The 14,498-nt window shown below is 41.7% G+C and overlaps 1 protein-coding gene across 1 annotated transcript in view; it reads left to right on the plus strand.

The window, feature by feature from the left end:
* The window catches only part of LOC120989412 (mast cell protease 1A-like), a 59,575-nt gene extending 45,410 nt beyond the window's left edge, over positions 1–14,165 (plus strand). The window contains exons 3-5 of the mRNA XM_040417495.1: positions 3,035–3,176; positions 11,962–12,213; positions 13,178–14,165. Coding sequence (XP_040273429.1) covers positions 3,035–3,176; positions 11,962–12,213; positions 13,178–13,330 — 547 coding nt within the window. The 3' untranslated portion in view covers positions 13,331–14,165. The remainder of the gene's footprint in view (positions 1–3,034; positions 3,177–11,961; positions 12,214–13,177) is intronic.
* Positions 14,166–14,498: the final 333 nt, after the last annotated feature.

Consider the following 14,498-nt stretch of genomic DNA (forward strand, 5'->3'; position numbering starts at 1 on the left):
CCAGGGCCTATGCACAGAAGGTGTTTTTCTTGCTTCAGTGTAGTACCTTCTTTTGTGGTACCCTAGCTGTCGATTCCAGAAGTATAAGACCCACACAGCACATGTACATAACATATCACATAACATATACTATCTGACGTTCTATGCATTTATTCAAGACACTAAGATAAGTTACACTTTCCAGTGGGGAGAGGCGTATAATACATAACATAGTATATTCATATTGGCATATTAATGCAGGCTTTAGTTTTTCATAAGTCCAATAATTCAACATGGCGGTGCGACCACTGCAACAGCGTCAACAATAACCCAAAGCAACAGGCTTAAATGTAACATAGTAACATAGTAACATAGTACATAAGGCCGAAAAAAGACATTTGTCCATCCAGTTCGGCCTGTTATCCTGCAAGTTGATCCAGAGTAAGGCAAAAAAAAAAACCTGTGAGGTAGAAGCCAATTTTCCCCACTTTAGGGGAATAAAAAATTCCTTCCCGACTCCTATCAGTATAGATGTGATATTTCTTGTAAGACGGTGTACGCTTTGTTTCAAGCCTTTTATACAGTCATCCATGCAAAGTTACATTGGGGTAACCCCTTTGTGACATCCACCATATATGTACAGCAGATACTGGGTCTTTACATATGTCACCGGATCAAGAGCTGATAGGGCGCCATAGCTGGCTGTTGCCTGCTGTTTCACACAACAGACATCTGTCAGCATTGTCCGTGGTCACAATGCCTATCATGGACAAACCTCCCAAATGCCATGGTCAACTGACCACAGCATCTGAGCAGTCATTTAGAGAGATAGCTCCCTCCAATGATCTCATGACCCCTCCTCCCCCTGTCATAAGATTGTGGGAACCAGAAACACATTGCCCATCTGGCAAATGCCAGATGGTCTGGTGCTGGAGTGAGCTTCCCACTCCTCGGACATCACTAGGCCAAAACATCTGGGGCTTTGGCTCTAGATGTTTTGCCCAGGGCCCTGAAAAAAAGTGGCTGCCACACATACAACTGTATCACCATCTTCAGAATGACTATACAGTTAAATAGTGCGTTGAGGCATGGGAACCAAGGGTTCCCAGCCCGGTCGTCCACTCTCATAGGCCACTAGGCCTGAAGCCTGTGAGGCAGCACAGGCAGTCACCAAGTGAAGACATCATCTTGACCACCTGTGTCAGATCTGACATCATCGCGTCAGGATGCTGGTGGCGCAATGACTTCAACGCAACTGCCTGCGCTGGAACATGAACAACTCAGGCAGACTCAAGCATGGAGCAACACTCAGGTGAGTACTTATTTTTCTTTCACTTTTGGGGCAATACAGGGAAGCTGTATAACTACTGGGGGCACCACAGGGGGACATAAGTACTGGAACAATACAGAAGGCCTAATAACTACTAGGGCCACACCTTGGGGAAACTACAAAGGTGCATTATAACTACTAGGGCACTAAAGAGCATATTATAACTACTGTGGGCACTATATTCTTATTACTACTGGGGGCATTACAGGGGTACATTATAAGTATTGGGGCAATACATGGGCATTATAATTACTGGGGGCACTACATAGAAACAATATAACTACTGAGGCTACTACATGGGGACACTATAACTATTGGGGGCACTACAGGACACATTATAAATACTGGAGGAATACAGGGAACATTATAACTACTGGAGGAACTACAGGGGCCTTATTACTACTGGGGTCACTTAAGGGGACCATATTACTACTGTGACACCTTAGGGGATCTTATTACTACTGGGGGCATGTTAGGGTGCTTTGTTTTACTACGGAGGTCACTTTAAGGGTCTGTTACTACTGGGGGAACTGTAGGGGGCATTATTACTACTAGGGGCACTTTAGGGGCATTATTAATACTGGGCACACTCTAGGGGCATTATTACTACCAAAGGAATTCTAGGAGGCATTATTACTACTGGGGTCACTCTATGGGACATTACTACTGGGGGCACTCTAGGGGGCATTATTACTACCGTGGCACATTAGGGGGGATTAGTTGGGGATCTTTATGACTACTCATGGCACTATGGGACATTATAACTACTGTTGGTTCTGCAGGGATCATTATTATTATTGGGCACAATATGGAGGACCCTAGCACTAACAGGGGTACTCTCAGAGAGCATTATCATTATCGCACACAAATGTAATTCACATTTACCACACAGCAGGTGGGCCTGTCTGTTTTAATATTCCAGGGCTGAATTTCAGTCTCAGTCTGGCTCTGGTGGGAACAATCGGTTACTATGACTGCTGGAAGCCTTGCGAAGGCTTCCAGGCTTGCCATTGTAAAATTCTTATTAAGCCTACAGTACTTCAGGCAGGCCGTAATTAGAACATAGCACTATTGCCATAGACTGCAATACTATTTTATTGCAGTCTGGTATGAGAAAACCAATGATGTTCAAGGCCACTTCCTTAACTATTGAAATATAAAAGTATTTATTCCTCATGGTGAATGCTGCAATGGAACAAAAAAATCACAAAGTCATATATACATACCCCAAAATTGTATAATTAAAAACTACAGACTACCCTGAAAAAAAGTCTTTATACAGCTTTATAAATGTAAATATTAAAAGTTATCGGTGTCAGAATATAGCGATGCTAATCAAAATAATTTTCCCCAAGGTTTTGTATTGTTTAAAAATTTGGTATTGCTGTAATCATACTGACTCTCAGAATTAAAGTAACATGTTAATTTCTCCTCACAGTGAAAGCCATTAAAAGGGAAACAATGGGCCAATTGATATTTTTTTTTTTTTCGAGTTCCACCCCAGGAATAATTTTTCCAGCATCCTAATAAATTGTATGGAATATTAAATGTTAACTATTAGGATTTTGTTTCATTTTGAATAGGCACGTGAGTCCTTTTGAATTTTTAGGTTTATGGCTATAAAGCATTTCTAGTAGATATTCACTGATATGTGTTTTTTCAGCAATAAACAACCACGCAAAATATATAACTTTAGATGATCCCAAGCAAATAAAATCTTTACAGGAACATAGTTGTCATTCTTGGGGCTCATGATGTCACTCAGCCAGAGGAAACACAGCAGATTATTGGGGTTGAGAGTTATCACCTGCACCCAGAATATGATGATGAAGCAGCCATGCCATTCAATGATGTCATGTTGTTAAAGGTGAGATTAAACTTTTATTCTTCACCCTAAAATTAAGGACATTTTAAAGGGGTAATCTGGTTATGTGAAGTTATTGGATAGGGGATAACTATTAGATTGGTGGCATCCTATTGCCTGGATTCCCACCAATCAGGAGAATAGGGACCCCATATTCTCTGGAGGCCCTAAAATGAACAGAGCGGCCAGTCGGGCATGCACGCAGTCGCCTTTTTTCATTTCTATGGGAGTTCCAGAAATAGCCGAACGCTGTACTCCTAGCATTAAGACCCCTACCAATCTAATAGTCATCCTCTACTCATCCCCTACCCTGTAGATAGAGAATAACTTTGCATAACTGGAAATCCCCTTTAATTCCGAAAAATATATACAGAGGAGGTTATTTTATTTATGCCAGTTTCTGGCGTAAGTAATTATTAATGTGCTGATGGGCCTGCCAACATACCAACCTCACCACACACCATTTTTCGTAAACCTGGCAGGGGCGGTTTAAAATGCCAGTTGCGACTAAAAAAAACATAAGCCAAAAATAAATTGTTACTTATTTAAAGGGAGTCTGTCATCAGTTCTGATCATGCTGGTCTGCTGACAACACTATATAGGGGCTGAGGATAGCAATGCAATCATACATTTTGTGAAGCTTTTATCATCAGGAGTAGTGTGAATATAGCTTTATTCTGTAGAGATTGCTCTTATGAGGCCCCTTATATGGCCCTTTTTAACTTGCATTTGGAGCATGTGGTACCTAATAAAAAAATAATATGCATCTGCCCCACGCCATTCTGTTAAGTGAATTTTCAGTCCCAGACCTGTTTACTTGCGGCAGAGATACAGACAGGGTCATGTGCACCACTGCAGACAATGACTGGCCTCAGTGGTGACATGCCCCTAATCAGCAAGGGACCCAGCAGTTACTTGAGGACACTTCACCTGTGATACCAGTTATACGCTGCAGCAGCACAGGTAAACAGGCTGGGAACCAGAAGACATTTATATAGAGCCAAGGAGCCAGAACGGAGCAGCAGGGAGCAGGTTTGCATAATTTTTTCATTAGGTACTACATACTCTAGGGTCTAGTTAAAAAGAGCTATAATCCTAGAAAGCTCATTTAAGTTCATTTGTGACAGAGGTTCACTGTGAAGTGATCTCTGCATTAAGCATCTTCACAGCCCCACTGAAAGACAGTCTCTCTGAGTGACCACTGTAGCATCCAGCTAGGGGATCGGTACAGCTGAATGGAGGAGCTCAATGCACAGAATGCTTCACAGTGACGTCCTGCCCTGGGCACTTGAAAGTGCAGAATCTGGCAAAATTAAACTTAAAATCACACTACTCCTGACTAGAAAAGCTCAATAAAAGGTATGTTTGTACTGTTCTTCTTATCCTCTGCCTAATGTTATCAATAGGTAACATGGTCACAACTGCTGACAGACTCCATTTAAAGTGTTCCTGTACTTTTATCAAACTTTAGATATGTCATAGTTCTGAGACCCTCACTGATTTCTAAAATAAGGAGGTAGAAGAGCTGTGTCTCCTTGATGCTCATGTACAGGTACACCTTAAAACACCTCCAGTGATTAAAAACAGACAAACTAGTACATCCTATGGCAGAGATTGCATTTCATTAATTCTAAGGATTCATAAACTGATGGCATATCCTATCAATACCTTCACAACACAGGAGAAATTAGTCCAAGAACTAGTGAGAGTGTGTAATGTATAATTCAAACTTTTCTGGTCCAACAAGACAAGGAGGTGAGTGCCATTATATCTGGGGGCACTGTGGTTGTCACTGTTTTCAGGGACATCTTTCAGACATGTACTTTATACTTACCAACATTCTTTAAATTCTGGGTATTTAAAGGCTATGTAGACTTTCGGAGGCAATTTTTGCTTATGATTGTATTTTCAATTGGCCTTTATTAAAAATATTGAGCCATTCTGTCACAAAGGGTTAACTGTTTTTCTAACTGTGTGACTGGTACATTAACATTGTGCTGATCATCTAATAGCCCTTATCTTTAATTTACTTAGAGGTCATAAACACTTATTTAAACCACATTCTTATCAGTAAGAAAAGAACTGAGCTATAATGAGTGTTTATAATCAGTGATGGCCAGTTCGCAGTGTTCGCCAACGAGCACATGTGGGCTGCCATCTTTAGTAAGGTTAGACTCACCCGCCCGGCGATGCACAGGTAAGCCCTTACCTGTGCCTGTGCCGCGAGCCGGGCTGAAACCAAATGCGATCCAATAAGTGATAACGGAGGCAGCATGTCCGGTGAAAATCCCTTTATTGGGAACTGCTTACATGCAAAACGTGTTTAAAAAGTTGCTAAGTTTCGGCTATAGCATAGACTTTGTCAAGCACCATGTGATCCCCAAATGATCCGGCTTAAAAAGTGTAAGGCACACCTCCCCATACGGACGTGGCCAATTACATGATTACATAATACATTGATTATCCACAGTGCATCCAAGTGTGTGCATATAAATTCTCTTACCATATATATATAAATGTCCTCCCATATAGAGAGTGAAACGCAATGGAACACATACCTCCGTGATGCACGCTTCCAGAGCGTCCTTCAGCATCCACTGCGCATGTCCGGGGAGGAGGAGTCGTTCACTCACGTGCCCGACACTGACCACATGATCGCAGACTAACCCGTCCTTGCGATCATCAGTGCCGCCGAGCCACCTCCTACTCCTCCCCCAGGCAGCACTCTGTTGCTAGGGACACATAGCAAACCGCCCGCCCCTCACTAGAGACGCTAGCAACAGACATCTTATTCCTGAAAACCAGCGATCAAATATTCATTCTCTTAAGGAGGGGGGCAAGTTCCTACATCAGGTGGATCACGAGGCAGTGTTCAGTGTGCAGAACAAAGTAACATAAGTGAATATAACACTATAATAAAAAACAGGTACATATTAAAAATCACTATACTTAGTACAAATTCGGCATTATATCACATGGATAACCTATAAGTTCCCCACAAAGAACTCAATATTCATCCCAAACGGTTGGAGTGCCTTCAGTTCAAAAATCCACTTCAGTTCCTTCCTACGTAGGATACGATCCCTGTCACCCCCTCGTCTCATTTTGCCAACTGAGTCAATAATCCGGAACCGTAGCTAATTGACCAAGTGTCCACGCTCTACAAAATGCTTCGCTACAGGCTTATCCACTTATGCCCTTCTAATGTTGCTCTTGTGGGAGTTGATCCGTTCGCGGGCCTCCACCGTGGTCTCACCTATATAGATATACACCACGTCACGAGATCTACATGTGAAAAATTCTTTAATTTTTTAGGTTTTACCACTGTAGGGGTGGGCAAAGGTATCTCCTTTCACCATATTGCCACAGTTGCAGCAGCCAAGGCAGGGGTAACATCCCAACCTCCTTGGTGCCAGATACCTCTGTCCATCCCCTCGGGAATCCCCAATTTCTGTCTTCACCAACTTATTGCGTAAATTAGCGCCTCTTTTGTACGCCATCATGGGGAAATTCTCAAATTCACCTATTGTAGGTAACCCTTTCTGTAGGATATGCCACTCCTTGCGTATAATGCGTGCAATCTCCCCACTAAGGGCACCATAAGTGGACACAAAGGGAATACGTTTCTGATCCCTGCCCTTCTTGTTGCCTTGGAGCGTGGACTCACGGTCAATGACCCCCACCTTTTGTTTCATTTTCTCCACTAATTTATACGGATAACCCCTATCTAGGAATTTCTTCCCCATCTCATCGACTCTTGTTTCAAACCGTTCCTCTCCAGATACCACCCGTCTCACCCTCAGCAATTGGCTCCAAGGGAGTGACTCCACCATCCGACGGGGATGGTTACTGTCAAATTTAAGCAGGTTATTCCTATCAGTTGGCTTGTGATAGATATCTGTCGCGATTGCCCCATCCTTAAAATATACCATCACATCTAAGAATTGTAATTCGACTGGAGAGACCGTCATGGTAAACTCTAGACCAGGTACCATATTGTTGAGGTGCTGATAAAATAATTGGAATTCATCTCGGGTACCGCCCCAGATCACAAAGATGTGGTCGATGTAGCGCCACCAACACCGGGCTCCCCCAAACAAGGTCAACCTGTATATAAATTTGTCCTCTACCTCCGCCATTAACATGTTGGCATACGTGGGTGCCACGTTGGACCCCATGGCCACTCCACGCTGCTGTTGGTAATAGGTATCCCCAAAGCGGAAGTAATTCCGCCTCAGGACCACCTCGAGGAGTTGGAGGACAAACCTACGGCCACCTAAGGAGAGCCCAGTGCCGGCCAAGGTCACATCGACGACACTTAATCCAAATGCATGCTCAATAGAAGTGTAGAGGGAGACCACGTCAAATGACCAGTCTCATAGCAGCAACGCCCCAAACACAATGCAACAGAGTTGATTGTGGAGACTGAGGTTTAAGATGGAAGGAACACAAAGGAACACAATTAAACATACCCTGAATGGTGCAAAGATCTCTCGGCCAACTCCTGACCCTTACATCATCGGATGAATCAGAATCGCCAGTGGTGAAGCCAAACCGACTCTGGTCAAACTTCCTTCCCTTCTTTCTAATTTTTCACATGTAGATCTCGTGACGTGGTGTATATGATCACGTGCCCTTGTGGCCTCATCTATATAGGTGAGACCACGATGGAGGCCCATGAACGGATCAACTCCCACAAGAGCAACATTAGAAGGGCACAAGTGGATAAGCCTGTAGCGAAGCATTTTGTAGAGCGTGGACACTTGGTCAATCAGCTACGGTTCCGGATTATTGACTCAGTTGGCAAAATGAAACGAGGGGTTGACAGGGATCGTATCCTAAGTAGGAAGGAATTGAAGTGGATTTTTGAACTGAAGGCACTCCAACCATTTGGGATGAATATTGAGTTCTTTGTGGGGAACTTATAGGTTATCCATGTGATATAATGATGAATTTGTACTCAGTATAGTGATTTTTAATATGTACCTGTTTTTTATTATAGTGTAATATTCACTTATGTTACTTTGTTCTGCACACTGAACACTGCCTCGTGATCCAGCTGATGGAGGAACCTGCCCCCCTCCTTAAGTGAGAATGAATATACGATCGCTAGTTTTCAGGAATACGATGTCTGCTGCCAGTGTCTCTAGTGAGGGGCGGGCGGTTTGCTATGCGTCCCTAGCAACAGAGCGCTGCCTGGGGGAGGAGTAGGAGACGGCTCGGCGGCACTGATGATCGCAAGGACGGGTTAGTCTGCGATCATGTGGTCAGTGTTGGGCACGTGAGTGAACGACTCCTCCTCCCCGGACATGCGCAGTGGATGCTGAAGGACGCTCTGGAAGCGTGCATCACGGAGGTATGTGTTCCATTGCGTTTCACTCTCCATATGGGAGGACATTTATATATATATGGTAAGAGAATTTATATGCACACACTTGGATGCACTGTGGATAATCAATGTATTATGTAATCATGTAATTGGCCACGTCCGTATGGGGAGGTGTGGCTTACACTTTTTAAGCAGGATCATTTGGGGATCACATGGTGCTTGACAAAGCCTATGCTATAGCCGAAACGTAGCAACTTTTTAAACACGTTTTGCATGTAAGCAGTTCCCAATAAAGGGATTTTCACCGGACATGCTGCCTCCGTTATCACTTATTGGATTGTATACTCAGGAGCCTCTGTGGATCTAGGGCTCCAGGTTGGCTGCTGCATTCCGTATGACTGTAAGATCTGGCGAGTGCGATTCCATATTGATGTTTTTTTCATGAAATCAAATGCGGTCACCGGGAGCAGGCAGTTCCGAGAACAGCCGTGGGGGGCCTTCATCGGGCTGTTCTTGGAACTGCCTGCTCCCAGTGACCGCATTTGATTTCAGACTGGCTCGCGGCACAGGCACAGGTAAGGGCTTACCTGTGCATCGCCGGACGGGTGAGTTTAACCTTACTAAAGATGGCAGCTCGCATGTGTTTGTTGGCGAACACTGCGAACTGGCCATCACTGTTAATAATGTCAGAGAGCAGAGATAAAGAGCCTGTTAGATTAGTTGAAAGAAGGGAATCCGGCACTCAAAATTGATGAAGTCGTTGGTTCCTTTATTTGGTCATGCGATATATCAGGTACAGAGGTACAGAATAATTCATAACCAGTGGTGCCCTTGTCAGTCTACGCATTTCAATGCCAATCCCTACAACCTCAAATTCACTGGTAATTGTGATGCTTCCATGATCCACTTCTTGGATTTAACCCTGACGGGAGTGATAGACCAAATAATAAAAAGAGCCACATATCGCAAACCAATATCGGGCAATACATTGTTGCGAGCAAATAGTTATCATCCGTTACACACGGTGAAATCTATACCAGTAGGGGAGTTTACTCGAGCTAAAAGAAATCGTAGTGATATTCTAAGCTATAATAATGAAAAAGAAATTATTAGTATACGATTGATGGCCAGGGGTTACCAGAGGTGGATGGTGGAAAGAGCGAAAAATATAGTAGATAAAAAAGACCGTGAAGAATTGTTCTTTGGATCCAAGACCAAACAACCACACAGCTATCAATTGACAACAACAGATAGGAAAAAAGATCAAAGTAAAATCCTGACGCTAATACTCACTGATAGCAGACAGTTTCAGCAGGTGAAACGACCTGTGGCAGAGTGAATTTCCATCCTTTATGAGGATGAGCACCTCTATAAATTGTTGAAAGGAGGCTACAGGGTTGTACCCAGAAGAGCGCCAACTTTGGCGACCTCTCTGTCCCCTTCTTTATTCACATCCACATCTAGGAAAGAGCAAAATACGTGGCTTAAATATACGGGCTTCAGTAGATGTGGAAGTAGTCCCTGCAGAACCTGCCGCTATGTAACCCCCACAAAAACATTTAATGACAGTGATCATTCTACGATTTATGATATCAAGTCATATAATAATTGCAATACGACAGGCGTCATATATGTCATAAAATGTAAAGAATGTGATCTACTCTATGTAGGGAATACTACAAGAAAATTAAAGACCAGACTAATGGAACATATGAACTATATTACAAACCCTACCTATACTAATATTTAAAATGCGGCCAAAAACTTTATCTCAAAGCATGAGAGAAGTTTAAGTTTTTTCACTGCCTTTGGCAATGAAAAAATACAATTAACTGTTCGGGGTGGAGACCTGAAAAAACGCATTGTGTGCAGAGAGGATTACTGGATCTTACGTTTGAAAACCAGAAGCCCGGCAGGACTTAATGTTAGGAAAGAGATAATGCATGTGTACTAGTCATGTTATCATGAAGCTTTTTCCATATCATATTACATATAATATGTTCTGATGTTATGTATTTATACAGATAATATATTCATATAACTTTTTCTGCAATGACCTCGATTAATCTAGGATCTCCAGCCAATTGAAATAGTGTCTCTATACTGCCAAATTTTTGTCATCACTTGGTTTTTATCAACCCTTTTGTATATGGACGGTCAGACAGACCAAGCGGTTATTTAACCATGACAACCAACATATATATGAATTTTATTTAATTGTGTGTATTTGTTTCACTGGGCATATAAAGAATTTTATTATGCCCAGAGATATAGACATATATACTGAATGGTTAGGGTTCTGCCTGCTAGTCCATATATATTTTTTTAATTACACTTATATGCAATTTTTATTTTTTTATCTTTATTTGGATTTTCATTGTGATGTTTAATTAATAAAATTCCTTTTTTGTTTTTTATCCAAATAGAAAGTAAATCTTGCAATGTATTGGGTTAAAATCAAGACCTGGGAGTTTTCAGTTTGTTGCCACAAATAATGATTTGAAATCACCCCCGCACCTGCTGACCCACTCCCAAGGGAGTGGCCAGGTGAAGAGGCAGGGAGGCTTTCTTCTCTTATAAAAGTGGTAACCTCAGAACACTCCTCAGTCATGAATAAGAACGTTTTCGCTTGAAACGCGTAGACTGACAAGGGCACCACTGGTTATGAATTATTCTGTACCTCTGTACCTGATATATCGCATGACCAAATAAAGGAACCAACGACTTCATCAATTTTGAGTGCCGGATTCTTTTCTTTCAACTCACTACAACAAGGCTTCATCCTTCTTATCCGTGCACCTTGTAAGAAAAGGCCGGTGAGCTGGAATCAAATTACCCAAAGCTTGTTAGATTAGCTGGCTGATGGAGCAGAAAGAAAATTCATCCCTCTATTAGGGCATCTCAGCCCTGTACAGAAAAAAAGGTTCCATATTTGTAATAAAGACCAATTAAAAAAAAGTATATTTTTAGCTGAAAATGAGTACAATGCAATAAAATTGCCCCTAAAGGTGTACATAACCTTGTGAATGGGCATACCTGACCTGGAACACCAAGTTCTGTTAGGGGCATGCCTAAGCCCTGCCCATTGTTGGCCTGCAACAGACTGAATTTGCTGGGATTGTTTCTGAACATTATGGATATTCCCTGCAAATATAGGACTGTTGGCAACTATATTTTATATTCTCCTATCTAGCCTGCATTATATCATTAAATATTGCATCCGTTATATTACTATTATTTATTTAGTGCAGTATTTGCTGTGTAAGCATTGGGCTACTTAAGAACTATTACCTTTGGCAGGGTTTGAATTTTAAACCTGGGAATTCTTCTCTGGGGCTTATACACCCATTTGGCAATGAAACTCAATAGTTATAGATGTGGTGTCAAATAGTAAGTACTTAGAAGTTTATAGCCCTGTACAATTTGTATAGATGACCTACACATTTCTGCTCCTACCAGCTTTCATCCTCGGCTGAGATAAATAAATATGTACAGACAATTCCACTTCCTTCCAGCACCAGTGACCTTCCGAAAAATACGCCCTGCAGTATCGCAGGCTGGGGACTCATTGACAAGAATCAAGTGACAGATAAGTTATTTGAGACAAATATCACTATTGTGAGCCGCAGGTTTTGTCGTCGTTACTATCCTGGATTGACCAATGGGATGATCTGTGCAGGGAGCCACAAGAAAATCACAGATTCCAGTCAGGTAAGGTGCTAAGGAAACTGCTTGCTCATAGGCCACTTACAGAGTCCTGCCAATTTCTAATATCTTTGAATATTAAGTCAAAAAGCTTAGGCTCAGTTCATATCACCATTTTCTGTTCTTCTGATCTGTCAAATCCTGTTGCATCAGTTGCATGGGATTGCATAATTTTTTTTACAGAGTCAGTTGTCATCCGTTTGAGCCATTTCTGTCTGAGATCCGTTTTTTTTAGATGGGAAAAAAAGTACTCCATGCAGAACTTTTTTTTTTAGAAGAATGGAAATCTAAACAGTGATGTGAACTCAGCCTAACCTGATGATTGACGTTCTCATATGCCAATTATAATATACTGCTTGTGTCTTTTAGTAATAGGGACATTTTGAAAAAAAAAATAAGCATACAGTAGTAAATAGTATTTTTGTCAGGCAGTCATGCACATCATATAACTGGTTTAAGGCAGGGGTGGCCAACCTGCGGCTCTTCAGCTGTTGTAAAACTAAAATTTCCACCATGCCCTGCTGTAGGCTGATAGCTGTAGGCAGTCTTTGCATGCTGGGAATTGTAGTTTTGCAACAGCTGGAGAGGCCATCCCTGGCCTAAGGGTTCACACACATGGCCATGTTTTGCGTGCCGCAAATCATTGATCCGCAAACACAGATCCCAGCTGAGTGCAAGCCACCATTTTATTTAACTGCTCTAAAAATGTCCCATTCTTTACCACAAAATGGATAAGAATAGGAATGTTCTATTTTTTGCAGGGCTGCAGAATGGACGTACGCATGTGAACAGCACACGAGTGTGCTGTTTGCATCTTTTGCGGCCCCATTGAGATGAATGGGTCCGCATCCAATACACATTTTTTTTTTAAGAAACTACGGCCTTGCGCATGAGCCCTCAAGCTGTACAGCCGTGACTATGCAAATAATTCCTTGTGTGTTTCCTTACTTTTTTCCTCCTTCCATTTTAGGGAGACTCGGGCGGACCCCTTGTTTGTAATGGGGCTTTAGAAGGCATTGTGTCATTTGGGTATCACCACCCTCCTGGTGTCTATGCAAGAGTTGGAGAATACTTGGAATGGATCAAACAAACCATCTCTCAATATGATTCCATAGATATCTGACACTTGCACATTTATCCTACTGGGGCCATTGTTCTTCCCCCCTAATGTTCATTTTACATGTTATACAATCCTTGCTGTTACAGTAAAAGAGGAATATGCATTGATATATAAAAGATTTATAAATTGTGCTGTACCTCACCTTACCTCAGCACCTGGACCCACCCCATTTAAAACTTTGGACGTGTGATATGTGAAACATTTTTTATATTTGATACAAAAGCAAAGGACAAACTGCTATGTGCAAAGCTCTTCTTTACATTAAACATAATACATACAAAAGACCATAATTGAAACTCCATCCAGATTGTGTAGCCAGTTTGTATAAACAGTCCATGTTGCGATTATGTCAGCATCCCAGCTGAATCCATGTGGTAGGTGGATGGAGCATGACCACACTTTGGCAACACTTTGAGGGAACTCCATGTTCTTTCTCAAGCACTAGGGCAGAATTTCTTTGAAACGTCACAGCAAGCATGTGGTCATGCTCCATACACCTCCTGCATGGACTATGAACTGTCTGCACACTTTGGGTGAAGTTTTATTTATGGTCTTTTGTATGTAGTATGTTTCATATAAAGAACAGCTTTCCTCTATTGTATGGTTTCTTGGACGGCTCCTTTTAAAACGTGATACTGGAGTATTGATTATAAAAGTTTTTGATATAACAGTTCCGCTTTATTATATACTGTGGATAAGTGATGCATGTCAGTTTGGGGCCAAATTAACTTTAAAATTAATAGAGATGTTCAATATTTTATGCCAAAATATCTTTGTTTAATAATTGGCTGTTTTGAAACGTTGTGATTTGTATTAGGAATCTCTTAATAAAGTTTCATATTTTGCTTAGCATACCATAGACGAAGCATGCTTGTGCACCTTAATTTACATTTAGTCCACCTACGACACAGCTCTGATAACTCAATGTTTCCACAGGCCTTCCCTATAGTCCCTGTGTTCACCCTAGGACAAGTGGTTGCTAAAAATTTACAATGGCCTCCATTAACCTAATAGTGCTGCATGTAGGAAATAATATGTGCTGCATATAGGAAATACGCTTTTTTAAAATATAAAATGCAACATTGAAAGATTAGCTTTTATTTTAGTTTTTTACACGTTAACAATTGAGTCCATTTTGGCTTTAATGGAATTTTCCAGGATTACTATGGTT

Source organism: Bufo bufo, chromosome 2 (genome assembly GCF_905171765.1).
Source record: "Bufo bufo chromosome 2, aBufBuf1.1, whole genome shotgun sequence".
Lineage (NCBI taxonomy): Eukaryota > Metazoa > Chordata > Amphibia > Anura > Bufonidae > Bufo > Bufo bufo.